The following is a 17,964-nucleotide window of genomic DNA, read 5'->3' on the forward strand; positions in this document are numbered from 1 at the left end:
GCGACAGTGGAAGAGCAGCGATATATTTCCAACTCAGAATGGAACATGACTTCAAGGGGAATTTGCAGATGGTGGTGTTCCCATGCACCTACAGGCGTTGTTCTTCTGGTTGATGGAGTTCTTTTGGTTGCAAGGCACTGTTGGAGGAGCTTTGGCAATTCACTGTAATGCATCTTGTAGATGGTACACACTGCTGCCACTATGTGCTAGTGATGGAGGGAGTGAAAGTTTTAGCTGCTGAAGGGTATGAAAATCTGGACATTTTTTTATTCATTCACAGGATGTGGGCTTCGCTGGCTGGACCAGCATTTATTGCCCATCCCTAGTTGCCCTTGAGAAGGTGGTGGTGAGCTGCCTTCTTGAACCACTGCAGTCCATGTGGTGTAGGTACACCCACAGTGCTGTTAGGAAGGGAGTTCCAGGATTTTAACCCAGCAATAGTGAAGGAATGGCGATATATTTCCAAGTCAGAATGGTGAGTGACTTGGAGTGGAAATTCCAGGTGGTGGTGTTCCCAAATTTCCTCTGCCCTCGTCCTTCTGGATGGTAATGGTCGTGGATTTGGAAGGTGCTGTTGAAGGAGCCTTGGTGAATCCCTGCAGTGCATCTTGTAGAGGGTATACACTGCTGCATCGGTGGTGGAGGGAGTGAATGTTTGTGAATGTGGTGCCAATCAAGCTGGCTGCTTTGTCCTGGATGGTGTCAAGCTTCTTGAATGTTGTTGGAGTTGCACTCATCCAGGCAAGTGGAGAGTATTCCATTACAGTCCTGACTTGTGCCTTGTAGGTGGTGGACAGACTTTGGGGAGTCAGGAAGTGAGTTACTCCTCGCACGATTCCTAGCCCCTGACCTGCTCTTGTAGCCACGCTATTTATATGGCTAGTCCAGTTCAGTTTCTGGTCAGTGGCAACCCCCAGGATATTGATAGTGGGGGATTCAGTGATGGTAATGCCATTGAACATCAAGGGGCGATGGTTGGTTTCTCTCTTGTTGCCTGACACTTGTGTGGTGTGAATGTTACTTGCCACTTGTCAGCCCAAGCCTGGATATTATCCAGGTCTTGCTGCATTTGGACACGGACTGCTTCAGGATCTGAGGAATCGTGAATGATGCTGAACATTGTGCAATCATCAGCGAACATCCCCACTTCTGACCTTATAACGGAAGGAAGGTCATTGATGAAGCAGATGAAGGTGGTTGGGCCGAGTACACTACCCTGAGGAACTCTTGCGGTGATGTCCTGGAGCTGAGATGACTGACCTCCAACAACCACAACCATCTTCCTTTTTGCTGGTTATGACTCCAACCAGCGGAGAGTTTTCCCCCTGATTCCCATTGACTCCAGCTATGCTAGGGCTCCTTGATGCCACACTCTGTCAAATGCTGTCTTGATGTCAAGGGCAGTCACCCTTATCTCACCTCAGGAGTTCAGCTCTTTTGTCCATGTTTGACCCAAGGCTGTAATGAGGTCAGGAGCTGAGTTGCCCTGATGGAACCCAAACTGGGTGTCAGTGAGCAGATTATTGCTAAGCAAGTGCTGCTTTACTGATGATGGAGAGTAAACTGATGGGGCAGTAATTGTCCGAGTTGGATTCGTCCTGCTTTTTGTGTGCAGGACATACTTGGGCAATTTTCCCCTTAGCTGGGTAGATGCCAGTGTTGTAGCTGTACTGTTTCATCTGTTTCTTGATATCACGTGGAATAAATCAAATTGACTGAAGACTGCACCTGTGATGCTGGGGACCTCCAAAGGAAGTCGAGATGGATCACCCACTCAACACTTCTGGATGAATATTTTTGCAAATACCTTATCTTTTGCACTGATGTGCTAGGCTCCTCCATCATTGAGGATGGGGATATTTGTGGAGTCCCCTCCTCCAGTGAGTTATTTAATTGTCTACCACCATTCATGACTGGATGTGGGAGGACTGCAGAGCTTGGATCTGATACGTTGGTTGTGGGGTCATTTGGCTCTGTCTATCATTTGGTGCTTATGTTGTTTGGCACACAAGTAGTCCTGTGTTATTGCTTCACCAGGTTGACACCTCATTTTTAGGTATGCCTGGTGCTGATCCTGGCACGCTGTCCTGCACTCTTCATTGAACCAGGGTTGATGCCTTGGCTTGATGGTAATGGCAGTGTGGAGGATATGCCGGGCCATGAGGTTACAGTTTGTGTTCGAGTACAATTCTGCTGCTGCTGATGGCCCACAGCGCCTCATGGATGCCCAGTGTTGAGTTGCTAGACCTGTTCAAAATCTATCCCATTTAACACGGTGGTAGTGCCACACAACATGATAGAAGGCATCCTCAATGCGAAGGCGGGATTTTGTCTCCACAATGACTGTGCAGTGGTCACTCCTACTGATACTGTCATGGACAGATGCATCTGTGGCAGGCAGGTTGGTGAGGATGAGGTCAAGTATATTTTTCCCCCTTGTTTGTTCCCTCACCACCTGCCATGGACCCAGTCTAGCAGCTATGTCTTTTAGGACATGGCCAGCTCAGTCAATAGTAGTTCTACCGAGCCATTCTTGGTGATGGACATTGAAGTCCCCCCACCCAGAGTGCATTCTGTGCTCTTGCCATCCTCAGTGCTTCCTCCAAGTGATGTTCAACATGGAGCAGCACTGATTCTTCAGCTGAGGGAGGGCGGTACATAGTAATCAGCAGGAGGTTTCCTTGCCCATGTTTGACCTGATGCCATGGGACTTCATGGGGTCCACAGCTGATGTTGAGGACTCCCAGGGCAACTCCCTCCTGACTTTATACCACTGTGCTGTCCCCTCTGTGGGGCCTGTACTGCTGGTGGGACAGGACATACCCAGGGATGGTGTTGGTGGTGTCTGGGACATTATCTGTAAAGTATGATTCCGTGAGGATGACTATGTCAGGCTGTTGCTTGACTAGTTTGTGAGACAGCTCTCCCAATTTTGGCACTACCCCCAGATGTTAGTAAGGAGGACTTTGTTGGGTTGACAGGGCTGTGATTGCCGTTGTCCTTTCCAGTGCCTCGGTCGATGCCGGGTGGTCCATCTGGTTTCATTTCTTTTTTCAGTCTTTGTAGCAGTTTGTTACAACTGAGTGGCTTGCTAGGCCATTTCAGAGGGTGTTTAAGAGTCAACCACATTGCTGTGGGCCTGGAGTCACATGAAGGCTAGACCAGGTAAGGACAGCAGATTCCCTTCGCTAAAGGACGTTAGTGAACCAGATGGGTTTTCACAACAATCGACATGGTCATCATTAGACTTTTAATTCCAGGTTTTTATTGAATTCAAATTCCACCATCTGCCATGGCAGGATTCGAACCTGGGTCCCCAGAGCATTACCCTAGGTCTCTGGATTACTAGTCCAGCGACAACACCACTACACTCTCATTCAGACAAGCAAAAAACATTCCATCACACTCCTGATTTGTAGATGACGAACAGACTTTGAGGAGTTAGGAGACCAGACCCTCTGCCCTTGTAGCCACAGTATTTATATGACTGGTCCAGTTGGTTTTCAGGTGAATGGTGATCCACAAGTTGTTGGTGGAGGATTCAGCAATGGTAATGCTTGATTGTTATGGGGAGATGGTTAGGTTCTCTCTTATTGGAAATGCTCATTGCCACGAACTTGTGTAGCGAGAATGTTACTTGCCACTTATCATCCAAAGCCTGAATGTTGTCCAGGTTTTGTTGCGTTCACGAATAAACTACTTCATTATTTGAGGATTTGCGAATGGAAATGAATACTGTGCAATTATCAGCGAACACCTCCAGTTCTGACCTTAATGGAGGGAAGGTCGTTGATGACACAGCTGAAGATGGTTGGGCCTAGGACACCACCCTGAGGAACTCCTGCAGCAATGTCCTGGGACTAAGACGATTTGCCACCAACAACCACAATCATCTTCCTTTGTGCTAGGTATGACTCGCGCCACTGGAGAGTTTTCCTCTTATTTGCATGGATAAATCTTAGTTGACATGAGGTTAGATGTGTATCATTTGGACTTGAGAAGTCTTGGAATTGGTCCCCTTTAGTGTGAGATCCATAGCTGTCCTTTGTGGACATAGATGATTTGTTCCCGATTAAAGGGGACATTATCTCAAAATTGACTGAAGGCATGGTGAGAATTGCATAGACAGCAGACATGGATATGGAATCCAGTTTCACGAAAGACTTACAGTATTTTATTGTATAATGCACAATATTTTCTTGTACTCTGAACATGTGTGGAGAGGTCCAGTTAGGAATCAGTAACATTTTGTTTAAAGTAGATTCAAGAGACTTCCTTTTGGAATAAAGCCACAAGAATCCATGGGTTTTGAACAAACAAAAACAAAATTTACTATACAAGTTTAGAAAGACAAAACAATTTACAGGATATATCTTATACTCTAACGTTCAGAATCAACTTGATGTACATGTATGCTAACGGACAAACTGCGGATGAACACACCACACTACAGAGTAAATAGCAGATGCAACCAATGAATTTTTCAAGAACCCACCTCGATGTTAATATTCACCGTGAGTTACACAATCTCTTTAAAACTCCCTTTTGAGTAATTTGCAGTTTTCACCTTCTAGTCTTCTAGCCTTTGAATTCCCTCCAAAAATCACTCCGATTCAGACTGCCTTAACGACTGTTCCCTTCCAGGGATTGCTCCTCAGGACTTCTGTCAAGCTCTGACTGCCTGGAGACTGCTCACCACAATACCTTTGCTGCCTGGAGCCTCTTCTCCCTGCTTCTGAACACACCCAGTCATGTTGGATTTCTTGAGCCCCAACTCTTGGCTGCACCAAGCTATCAATGGTTCCTAAAGCTTCTCCTTAGCTGAACTCACTCAGCAGCATGGAACAAGCAAATGGCTACTGGGGCTTAATCTGAGCCCCAACTGCACAGAGTTACCAAATGGCTCCCAGGGCTAACTGCAGCACTTTAGCTGCATGGAGCTAGTCACCTGCTCATGACTAGCTGACTGACTAAAATTGACTGACCCTTGGACTGCTCTTCATTGACCCTTAAACCACATGGGTGGTCTATCAACACACTCAAAGCGGGTCCCACCCTTGCTGCTAGGCAGGAAGAACAGTAACAGCATTGGAACACGAATGGAGGTTGGAAACCCTTGTATGAAAGACGGAGTTCAGTGAATCAGGTTGGCACACGGTGTGGCAAGCATCTGGGGGTAGTTGACCAGAAATCCATAGAATCTTTTTTGGGTAGCATCTGTCACTTGATTTCAGAGTGTGATGTGTCTGACCATAGGTCATCTCTTGGTTTTCATGGGCTGTGTATTTACGGTGAACATGAGAATATAAGATAGCTTTTGTAGCTGGTGTTATCCTTATGAATCTGGATATATCTGTAAAGGTATAGTTGTGGGTAAAGGAGTATTGTAATATAGTTCATCTTTTCTTGTTTAATAAATGCTTTATTCTTTTGTTAAAAATTCACCAGCTGACTCCTGTGACTCTGTTCAGTAGCCGCCCTCCATGTTTCTAAACAAAAAATAAAAGTTAGGATCTATCAAGCCGGGTTCCACCCTGGGACCTGGCATGACAAGTCGTAACATCAGCTGGGATCATAACACTTTGTACTGTATCTATAAATAAGTTAAAATAAAAGGAGTCAGGTGACCAATGCTGCAGTGCGTCTGATAATAAACCTGGTTGATTTAGTTGTTAGATTTAAAGGGGAGTCATATTGTGTTATTGAAAGGAAGGTGCCAAATGTTAACACCTGGAGACAATGAACGCTGTTTCTTAGTCCACAATGAAAAAACCCTAAATCTGCGAAAACCCAGAAAGGTCTTATTATAACAGGTCATAAATAGTTGTGATGGAACCTGACCCTTTGTTTCTAAGCTGAAAGGCAGTGGTTATTAGAGACAGCTGATTTTTCTATTTGGATAGAGGTCTGGCAGTGATAATTAGAGGTAGCTGATTATCAATCCTACATGGATACAGGTCTAGCATGTTTCCCATGCCATGGAGAGGAGGGTAAAAGGAGCCATTTTGAGATCAGAGTACAGGCTTCCCTACAAGCCAAGAAATATCACAGACAGAAGGACAGTTGTTGTTTGGTCTTGAGTGATCTGCAGCCAACCAGAAGTTGGGGAGCAAAAAGAGATAGATGTTAGCCAGGCCTGCACCTTAAACAGAGAAAAAAAATGCTGACTCTGTCATTTACCACATGGAATGCAGTTGGGAGCTTGTACTTAGTTTGAAGACCAAGTTCATGAGGAATTGAAACAAGGCTAGAGTGTTTGCTGACCTGAAGTTAGAGAGAGAATCCTCAAGGAAGCTCTCACTGTGGAAGATAGCATTGAGAAAGAGAAAGAACAGAAGTAAAGCCCCTGGGAACTGCAAAACACTTTGCTTTAGTTCCAAGAAGAGTGAATGTCTACTTAAAAAACTGAGTGATGTAACAAAGTTGGGGCCTTCAGTTGTCAGTGTTATGACCGCAGCAGATGTTATTGCTGAGCAAGCCAGATCCTAGAGTGAAGTCTGTCTCACTGATCATAAACCATTTTTTTATCATGAAAACGAGGACCCACTGACCTCAAAAGCATAGAACTACAGTAACACCTTTAGAAGTTTAAAAATTAAAAGGTTTATTAAAATTTTTTTAAAAAAACTTAAGCATGCAAGATTAAAGCTTCACAGCTAAAACAGTCTTACAGAACAACCCCCCAAAAAACCTGCTTCGTCAAAAGTACGATTAAACTACCCTCTTGGCAACAACCCCCTTATAGATTTTTAACAATGAAAATCCAGTAATATTACCCAAATCAAGGAATTGTTGTCCCATTAATAAAGGTACACCTCACGACTTCTCAAGCACCTCCACTCTGATGTGGAATTCCAAAAGAGGTTCAGAAACAAACTGTTTCCTAAAACACAGACTTTTCTGGCTTAACACTGGGTGGTTGTGTCCAATTCAAAACTTTCACAGCTTCTCAGCATCCCACACAAAGGAGCTGGTCATCAGGGCTTTCGTCCACAGCCACCACCCAACTTAGTTAAATATCCTTCCTTAAATATTGTTTTGCCCCCTTCATCTCAGATTCCATTGTCCTCAAGCTCCTCTGAACTCAACTTCTCCAAATATAAAAATCTGTCATGTTTTCTATTTGTCTCTACTTTCAGGTCAATAAAATTTTATATATCTTCCCCTGTTTATTCATGAAGCTTTCATAAGATGCACATGTTCCTTGCTACCTCTGAAATCCCTTATGAAATTCAACAGCTGAAAATCCAAGTTTCCCACTTATCTCACAATGCAAATTTTAGATCCACTCTAGTTACTCATAACTCAACCCCACCATAACCTCTCATTACAAATGCATCATCCTAACACCTTTAATCTTTTTCATCTCTTAGCCCTCACAGACAGCCTGTCTCTAGTAACCTTCCCCCTGTTTAATTAACCCTGGACACACACACACACATGCCTTTCTTTACCTACAAAGAATACCAACACAATCAAAAAATATATATATCTCATCACATCAGTATAAGTAGAAAGGGACAAATTGTTTGGTTGTTTAAAGTATAAGTTGCCTACGAAAAGAAAGTAATGTTTAATAAATAACTTTGTTTTTAAGCATTGATACAGTAAAAGTTCTTAAAATGCAAAATCTCGACGAGGCATCCTTTCAGTTAATAACTGGAAGTTCGAATTTCTCTTTAAACCATTATCAGTCTCATAATATTCCGTGAACATTAATTAAATACATTAATCATTTGTTATTCTGTTTTTGGTGGTATTGGTTGAGCAGAACACCATGTACTTCTTGTAATCTTTCAATCTTCGATGTTTCTGCTTGTGGGTGACGCCAGAGATCGGGACCAAATGTATTAGATAACCACTAATAAATAGGAAATTCAGGAGAAACTTCTTTCTCACAGAGCAGTTACCACAAAGATTAATTGAGGTAAATAGCATGGATACAGTCAGAGGAAAGACAGATATGCACATTGAGGGAAAAAGGAATAAAATGATCAGTTGTTAGGGTTAAATGAAGAGGAGTGGGAGGAGGCTCATTTGGAGCATATACACTAGCATGGATATGTTGGACTGAATGGCCTGTTTCTCTGCAGTAAATGTTTACTAATACTTGTAAACCTGGTACCATTCTGGTTAATCTGCCCTGTAACGCCTCCGAGTCCAATATACCTTTCCGTCCTGATGCAGCCCAGTATATCTTTTCATTTTGATGAAAGGTCACAGACCTGAAATGTTAACTCTGTTTCTCTCTCAACAGATGTTGCCAGATCTGCTGAATATTACCAGCTTTTTCCATTTTCATGTCTTTTCTGAGGTTTTCAGTTGTCCAAAACTGAAAGCGATACTCAGATGACTCTATACAACTAAATCATCACTTCCTCAATTTTGAGATAAAGGCTTTTAGCCTTTTTGATTATTATTTTTTATACCTGTGTGGTAGGTTTTCATGACCTGTATATATGAACAACATTTGCTCCTCCACAGACCTAGGGCGAGTTTTTCCCTACCTTGGACTAAGTGCGGTGGCGTGTGGGAAAAGTACCATTCTCTCCACCGGCCGCAGTGGCGGATTTTCGAGCCCGATTGTCTGCATCTCGCCTCATTAAATATGCATCAGCAGGAAACACATCATGTAGCCAGTGGGTAGCCTCGGATCACCAGCCCCGCCATGACCTCAGCGGAATCTCACTCCAGGCGCCCTATTTAAACTACACCCATGCACAGCTTTCTCAGTGACTGCAGCCCAGGACTGCTCCAGGTGAAAGATGGCCCCCAAACCAAAGAAGCATGCAGCCCCCAAGTTCAGTGACGCGTCGCTGGGTCACCTTCTGGACACCGTTGAGGACCACTGTCACCTTCTCTACCCTCATGTTGGCCAGAGGAGGTCCACCCAAGGTCACCAACCCAATCTGGGAGGAGGTGTCTGTGGTGGTGAGAGCCAACTCCAGTTGGAGGAGAACAGGGATCCCGTGCCGCAAACAGCTGAATGATCTCATCCGCACAACCAGCGTATGGCAACCTTCTCATCACTCTCACCTCACATTCTCACAAACCCCTCAGACATTCGCAGGATGGCACTCCACAGGGAACTCACACACTACCAGCACAAGGGACATCATCACTCACTCTCCTATACACACATTGACATTACCACCTGGGCTCAAACCCTGTGCAGCTCACATCCTCATACAGTGCACCAGCATATACACAAGACAGGCATCCTTATCCTCTGCCTTGGCATGCTTCCTGCTCACACTCTCTCCACCCTACTTTCTGCAGGCCAAGCTCGCTCATAATTAAAGGAGGAGGTCCTAGACGGGTGGGGGCATGCCAGAGATCAGGGCACTCACCCAGTAAGAGGAGCAATTAGTACACTTGGCCAGAAAGGACTGGGACGATGTGGCGACGAAGAGACTGGCAGCACACACCCACATGAGGACCCTGCACCAGCTGATCCTTCAGACAGTAATGTGATGTTTTGTACTTTGCTGCCACGCACTAATTACCTCTAATTTCTTTCATGGGACACAGAGAGCCAGCTCCTCCTCTCCAGCTCCCTTGACTCCTCAGGTGTGCATCTTTAAGCCACAACAATGGAAGACCCCTCACAGTGCTCATCCACACTCTCCACCAGTGGAGAGACACACACTTTGGTGGGACTTAGAACTAGAGCAGGCTCGGGGTCACAATCCGGTGAGCACAGCACAGATTCTGGTCCACAGCAGGCGGAGGCAGGGACATCCAAGGTCACCGGCACTTGGAGTTCTGCTGGAGGCCAGGATTCTGCTGAGTTCAAGTCAGACGACGAGCCTGCGGATTCGGTTTTAACACAGATGTTGGTGCTGCAGCGTCAGTTACTGGAATATAAGACAGGGTTGTCAGACGCTTTTCACAGATTGCAACGTACGATGGTCAATAACATGTCACAATATGGTTCCCCCCTCACTTATTGCAGATTTCTCATCATTTGCTTTTGGTCAATGTTGTGTGCAGCCTTCTCATCACAGTGTATGTCCCTTCTCAGTTCATTCCCAACATCAGTAATGGTTCACCCTCAATGTAAAATGTGCATGTGCAAGGCATCTCGTTGACATGCTTTGCAGGTTCAAGTGATGTTCATTCTTGGCTGTGTAAGATGGAAGCTCATGTAGTTCCCCCATCTCATCTACATTGTGGAAAGGTGAAAGTGTAGAAGGAGAGATTTAGATGAGCATGGAGAAGGGTAATCTTTCGCTGAACTCCATGTACTCTCTGTCATTCGTGAGGCCTTGGCAATTTAAAAGCCTCTACTCGGTGCTTGTGTGCGCTCCTGTCTGATTCTACAAGTGTACATCTGCTAAGTTCACCAAAAAGTGTGAGCATCTTCCCTCCTCAATGTGCTAGTGGCCTGTTCCTTGCAGGCACATAGCCTACAGGGCTATCGCCAAAAAAAGGATGCTGCTTAGTGTACCCTCACCTAAACACTCACTGAGCTCAGCGATTCAACATCCATATGGTGCTGTGTTGCAGTCAGTGGAATTGTTGAATATGACCTTGATGTGGATCTCCTTGAAGTGCTTTGTGAATGCACTGAGAACTGCACTGAAACTTCTGCCTCTTGTAGGTTGCCAAGTGACTGGGATGCTGGAGCGACGCTTGAAGAGGCAAAGCATTCTGTCGTGTGCTGCTGGAATGCCCCCCTGCAGTTAAAACCTCATCTCATGGAGGACACATGTTCCCGAGGCTTCATCATCCTTCAAATGGTGAGGACGTGATGAGACTACTGTGTAACTACTCACTCTTAGATTGAAGAGGATGGTTGAGATGAGAAGGCTAGCAATGCTGGTGGTGATGTGGGCCCATTATGGAGGGCTCTTGTCCAAGAGGATAATCGCTGTTACTTGTCATCATCTTCCTGGAATCTGGTCGATGGCACCCTGCACCGTTGGAATCTCGAGATAGCAGCGAAGCCCAGCACTCTGGTTGCCTGGCTAGTTTGACCTCCAGCGAAGTGCACGTAATTGTGAGCCTTGGCAAAAAGAGCATCTGTTACCTCATGTATGCACTTGTGAGTGGACACCTGAGAGACCCTGCAGAGGTCCCCAGTGGAGCCCTGCAATGAGCCACTCAGGTAGACAGCCACTGGCAAAGGATGTCCTCCCAAGCCATGCAGCGTCAACCCCTGGAGAATGTTGCCGATGTGAGTCGCCAGATCCCTGGACATGCAGAGGCATCGTAACACTGATTCTCACTCACCTGGAGAATAGACATGCGTCTTTTGTACACCCTCGGTCTTGAGAGTCACCTACGTGCAGTGTTTCTGTGAGCCTTATCCTCTGGGTCCGGAGAGGGCCCTACTGCCTGTTGCTCATCAAGGTGAAGCTCCTTCTTTCAGAGAGCTAGGCTGCACCATAGCACTGATCTCTGCTTTGCTTCTGCCTGCATGCAATGATGCAAGCAACACTAAATGCACTCTCCACCTTCCTCAAGTTCTCCTCCCTGTGGGATCATTGCAAAAAAATATGAGTGAGCATGAGCCTCCAAAGGTCCTCTTTCTGTCGCTGACTGTTGAGTCACTGTGGGTTCAAGGGCTTGGTAAGGGACTAGGCACATATTCGCCACTACAGTCCTGGCAGCACAATGAGTACACGCAGTATCACAGTGTCCTTCCCAGGCCCCTACCCTGGGAGGGAGAAATACTGCTGACATTGCTGTGGCCAGGTGCTTGGATGCCCTACATTTACTTCATGTGCCAGATTCCTCATTTCAATACACTTCTTTGGAAAACACTTGAGGGCTAATGTTCAGTGAGAGGATGAGATAGCTTTAGCGGGGGGATGGAGGTTCCCATCTCTGAACAGAAATTGATAGATTAAATGAATGGGCAAAGATCTGGCAGATGGAGTATAATGTGAGAAAATGTGAAATTGTCCATTTTGGCAGGAAGAATAAAAGAGAAGCATGTTATTTAAATGGTGAGAGATTGCAGTGCTCTGAGGTGCAGAGGGATCTGGGTATACTAGTGCACAAAAAGGCTAGTATGCTAATACAGCAAATAATTAGGAAAGCTAATAGAATGTTATCATTTATTGTGAGGGGAATAGAATGCAAAAGTAGGGAGGTTATGCTTCAGCTGTACAGGACACTAGTGAGACCACATTGGGAGTATTGAGTACAGTATTGGTCACCTTATTTAAGGAAGGATGTAAATGCATTGGAAGCAGTTCAGAGAAGGTTTACGGGATTCATACCTGGAATGGGTGAGTTGTCTTATGAGGAAAGGTTGGACAGACTAGGCTTGTATCCGCTGGAGTTTAGAAGAGTAAGACTTGATTGAAACTCCTGAGGAGTGTTGACAGGGCGGATGTAGAGAGGATGTTTCCTCTTCTGGAAGAACCTGGAACTGGGGATCACTGTTTAAAATAAAAGGTTGCCCATTTAAAACAGAGATGAGGTGAATTTTTTTCACTCAGAGGGTTGTGATACTTTGGAACTCTCTTCCTAGAAAGATGGTGGAAGCAGAGTCTTTGAATATTTTTATGGCAGAGGTGGATAGATTCTTGGTAAATAAGGGGGTGATAGATTATCAGGGGTAGGTGCGATGCAGATTTCAGGTTACTATCAGATCAGCTATGATCTTATTAAATGGTGGAGCAGGCTTGAGGGGCTGAATGGCCTACACCTGCTCCTTGTTCGTATGTTTGTATGTAACCTGCCAGCTCCAAGTTTCGGAGGTGCTGTTTCAAATAGGCATCTGCAGTTTGTCCAGGTGCCCACTTCACACTGGGGAATTAGCATGATTGGGACGAGGGATTATTGCAAGCAGATCGATGATTGGAACTAATCGGGGTTAATCTTGCATGAATGCTCTTTAAGATTTAAGGCTCCAGATTGCTGCTATAGTTATAGAAATGCTCCTAACGTTCCTGAGCTGTACATTCCTCCTCATTTGTGAATACAGATTTCAGAAGGGTGCCCCTTTAATTGGCCCCCCAGTACGGTGATTCACTCCTCCCAGAAGCCCTAAGACCCCTCCCCAGCCGCACTCTTTTTAGTTTCATTTTTGAATGCGACATACCTACAGTTTGCAAGATGGTGGTCCTCAGGTTTTACTACCAGCCCAGCTTTGACCCTCCTTATGTGACTATGCAAATCCCACCTATCATCCTGGAGGAGCATAACGTTCAGGCTTTTCTTCGTCCAATAACTCTCAGTTCTCCTCCTATAATCCTTGATCCCATTGTAATTGTGGTTGATATCCTTGTATTACCCCTGAGTTGTTTGAGGTGAATGATCCTATGCCCCATGTTGAACCCCTTCCCATCTTGAGGCCACCACCCCCATGAGACCATTGAGTACTACTTGTTCCCGATCTATAGGCTGCAGGTGCCTCCCCTGACTATGACTGTCATCTGCATCACCGTACTATGCCCGAAACCCCCCCCCACCGAACCGACGTGATGACCACGCCCTGGGCATGCTGGGCTCGACTGAGACTTGATTGACATGCCCCTCCCACTCCCTGGATTGGGAGAAGGACAGTCTTTGCAAGCTCAGCTATCTAAACTGAAGCTTCATTACTTGGCTTTTTTGCCATTTCGGCCACGAGGACTTTTCATCTCTAACCCACTGCCCCATGCCCCCAGACATGTGTCTGTGTGCACCCTTCCCAAGATATCCACCCCCTGCTCAAGCCTTTGCCCTTCAGCCCCTTCCAACCCTCCCACCCCCTCCCCCTGCCTTTCCACTGGTCTGATATGTATTGCCCCGTTTGTGAAACCTCCCTGAAATTGATGTACTGTTGCTTGCACAGTCTAGCATGGATTCGGAGGAGTTGCAAGTGCAGCACGTGCCAGGTAGGCGAGCATACCTCGAAGTCATGAGTGAAGTGCAGTTCGCCAGGTCCAGATCGCTTATACCTAATTGTGAATCACGTCGGTCTAATTAGACACCGGTGTGGCCTTTTGATCCTTCGTGGGGCGTAATTCTGGCGAACTGCCTTTATAACAAGCATTCATGGCATTCTAATACACTCAAATAGCATTCCCGACCTGGCGCAGCAAGAAATGTGCTCCGCCATCGAAGTCTGCAGTGCTCAATCATAACCTGTTTTCATGCCAACAGGAAACTGACTTGTTTGCTCCTGCGATATTTTCCTGTCCTGCCCACCATGGCGGGATCGGAAAATCCTGGTCATAGTCTCTCCATTATGAAAATATTCTGATTTACTTTTAATAATCCAAAATGGATAAGCTCAAACTTCGCCATGTTGAACTCTATTTGCCAGAGTTTCACCCCTTGACTACCTCTTGCCTTTGTCCCACTAGAATTATATAAATTAACTGATCTCAGAACCGTTTCATTAGATAAATGTCATTGCTTTTCTATAAACTGCTCAATGCACAAACAAAACAAAAAAGACTCCCTGCTATATGGGGTATCAAGTACCCTGACTGATCCTTAATATTAAATGACAATCAAAGCCTTGCATGATAAAATAAATGTTTTCCATGTCTGTTTCCATTTTTAACAGCTTTATGCTCTGAACAATTGTACCATTTACTTTTTATAGGTGAAGTGGCAAAAAGATGACCTGGACAACAATGTCAACTTCTTTTCAGTCTCATCAGATGGACGAGTTGTTTCTTGGACTTTAATTAAGGCAAGTATTTTCCTGCAGCTTTTTTAATGGTGTTGACGTTGTCAGGCCTGAAGGTTGAGGAAGTAGTCTGATTATTTGTTGCCAGTTTCACGTCATCTACCGAGTTAGGATAATTCAAAATTAGCAATCAAGACAGGATTATTAACTCACTACATATTGCCAGCCTTATCAAGGAAGTATAAATTGGTAACATAATTGATAACATTCGCGATGAGAATATTACATCACTGTTCATACTAAAGAAATAAAAGAGGTCTGACTGTTCGAAATTGAAACAAAACAGAAATGTTTGGAAATACACACCAGTTAGCCTCTATTTAGGAAAGTGGAGAGGAGAAACTACAGGCCAGTCAGCCAAATGTCAATGTTGGGGAAGTTCTTGGAAATTATTATCAGGGCCAAAACAATCTTTCATTTGGAAAGGCATGAGTTAATCGAGGAATTTTTAAAGGCATATTGTGTCTGACTAATTTCATTGAGCTCCTTGAGGAGGTAACAGAGAAGGTTGATCAAAGTAGGGCAGTAAAGGTTGTGAATATGAACTTTCAAAAAGTATTTGACAAAGTGCCACACAGGCACTTGTGAAGAAAATGGAAGCCTATGGAATTAAGGAGAAAGTGGTGGAATGTATATGAAATTGACTCAGTGGTAGGAAGCAGAGGGTACTAGTGAATGAATGCTTTTTAGACTGGGAAGCAATTTGCATTATGCTTTTTCCATTCCACTTTTCAATTTTCATGAACAACCTAGACTCATGCTTAGGGAATGGCATTATAAAGATGAAGTATCTGAGGTCCAACCATCTTCAGCTGCTTCATCAATGACCGTCATAAGATCAGAAGTGGGAATGTTTGCTGATGATTGCACATTGTTCAGCTCCATTCGTGACTCCTCAGATACTGAAGCAGTCCATGTCCATATGCAGTAAGACGTGGAAACATTCAAGCTTGGGCTGATGAATGACAAGTAACATTTGTGCCATACAAGTTCCTGGCAATGATCATTGCCAACAGGAGATAATCTAACCATCTCCCCTTGACATTTAATGGCATTACCATTGCTGAATCCAGCACTCATAACATCCTGGGTGTTACCATTTGACCAGAAACTGAACAGGACTAGCCATGTAAATCCTGTGTCTACAAGAGCAGGTCAGAGCCTAAGAATCCTGTGGCAATGAACTCACCTCCTGACTCCCCAAAGCCTGTCCACCATCTACAAGGCACAAGTCAGGAGTGTAGTGAAATATTCTCCATTTGCCTGGATGAGTGCAGATCCAACAATACTCAAGAAGCTGAATACCATCCAAGACAAAGCAGCCCGCTTGAATGGCATCCCATTCACCACCTTCAACATTCACTCCCTCCACCACCATTGCATAGTGGCAGCAATGTGTACCATCTACAAAATACACTTGAAGCAACTTACCAAGGCTCCTTCGACAGCATCTTCCAAACCTGTGACCTCTGCCACCTGGAGGAAAAGGGCTGCAGATGCTTGGGAACACCACCACTTGCAAGTTCCTCTCTAAGCCACACACCAACCTGACTTGGAGCTATATCACCGTTCCTTCACTACTGCTGGGTCAAAATCCCTCCCAAACATTGCTATGGGTGTTCCTGCACCATGTGGACTGCAGCGGTTCAAGAAGACGGCTCACCACCACCACCTCATGGTCAATTAGGTATGGCCCAAAATGTTGCAAATGCTGTAATTGATGACCTTAAAGAACTTAATCAGGTCAACCCTCAGTCTTCTCCTTTCTAGAGAAAAGAGCCCCAGCCTATGGTAGGAAAGCTTTTGGAGACAACAATCTAGGACAAAATTAATTGGCAATTAGAAAAATATGGACTGATAAATGAAAGCCATCACAGATTTGTTAAATTGAAATCATGTTTGACACTTGATTGAGTTCTTTGATACAATACAGAGAGGATTGATGAAGGTGAGTGCAGTTGATGTTGTGTATTTGGACATTCAAGTCTCTTCGTATTCTTTTTTGTCATCCCTTCTTCTATTGTCTATGTACTTAGTTTGGGCCTTTTCCTTTAGTTCGAGTTTTCCCTTTCGTCTATTCATCCATGGTGTGTTATTACTGTTTAGTTTCTTCATGTCTTTAGGGAAATAATTTTTCCTAACACTATTGATAACCATTTTAAATATATCCTCCTGCTTTTCTATTTCTGTATCTGTCAACAAATGTTTCAAGTTTATCTTCCCTAGTTCCATTTGCACCCCCATAGTTGTTCATCCAATCTATTACTTTGCTCTTTTTTCTCACTTATGTCTCTTTCAATAATTATTCTAAACCTTATTATGTTATCATCACTATCGTCTAAATGTTCTATTATGCTCACTTCTCTTATCTGCATTGATTCATTTTCCATTACTCGACCCAGCAGTGATTTCTCTCTTGTTGGACTTCTTACAGCAGTCCTGAACAAACTGCAATATCTCATTCCTTGTTCCCACCTTATCTTACCAGTTCATTTAGGAGTCATTCCCCAATCTCTCATGACTATTATTTGATATATGGTGCAGCTAATTTCCAAGGAAGCTTCAATTTTGAGAATATACAATACCAATTGGAAGTTTTATTTTATTATTGCCACTCAGCCACTGAATATAAGTTTATGAAGTACTGCTATTTGTCTAAGCTTGCAAAGAGACTTAGGCACATTGTTTAACACCTAAGCCAACAGCTAAGCTTCAGAAGAAGTGTCCCAAATAATTTTTTTTTACATCATAGAATTATAGAATGGTTACAGTATGGAACGAGGCCATTTGGCCTGTCACATGAGGGGACACGTTTGTTAACAATTTAAAAGTCTTTATTTTTATTTCTTAAAATCTTCATCTCCCTGAGGCAACTCTGTGCCTGTGGGTGCTTTTCCTGCACGCATGCACGGAAGTTCGCACTTGCCCTCCTCGACCCCCCACACAGACAGTGTTAAGCGCTGCAGCACGCATTTCATGCTGGGTGGGTCTTAATTGGCCTGCCAGCGTGAAATCATGGTCCGGCCCCGATCACAAGTGGCGGTCAGCTTCCCGACCACCCCCCCCGCCCCACCCACCCCTGCTGAGCCCACTCTATGAGGGCAAAATCCTGGCCTATGTTTGTCTAATTATACTAAGTTGAAACTCAGAGCTGAGGAAGACCATCACCATATTCACCCTGAACTAATGAAAGTCCATTCTTGATGCATTTGCATTAAAGTCCATCATGAGATGAGTTAACAAAAACAAAGAAAGCTGGAAAAACTCAGCAGGTCTGACAGCATCTGTGGAGAGAAAGACAGAGTCAACATTTCAAGTCTGCATGA

At 44.5% G+C, this 17,964-nt stretch overlaps 1 protein-coding gene across 1 annotated transcript in view; it reads left to right on the forward strand.

The window, feature by feature from the left end:
- The window catches only part of dnai1.2 (dynein, axonemal, intermediate chain 1, paralog 2), a 332,040-nt gene that overhangs the window by 173,130 nt on the left and 140,946 nt on the right, over window positions 1–17,964 (forward strand). The window contains exon 14 of the mRNA XM_078538947.1: window positions 14,552–14,641. Coding sequence (XP_078395073.1) covers window positions 14,552–14,641 — 90 coding nt within the window. The remainder of the gene's footprint in view (window positions 1–14,551; window positions 14,642–17,964) is intronic.

Source organism: Cetorhinus maximus, chromosome 1 (assembly GCF_964194155.1).
Source record: "Cetorhinus maximus chromosome 1, sCetMax3.hap1.1, whole genome shotgun sequence".
Taxonomy (NCBI): domain Eukaryota; kingdom Metazoa; phylum Chordata; class Chondrichthyes; order Lamniformes; family Cetorhinidae; genus Cetorhinus; species Cetorhinus maximus.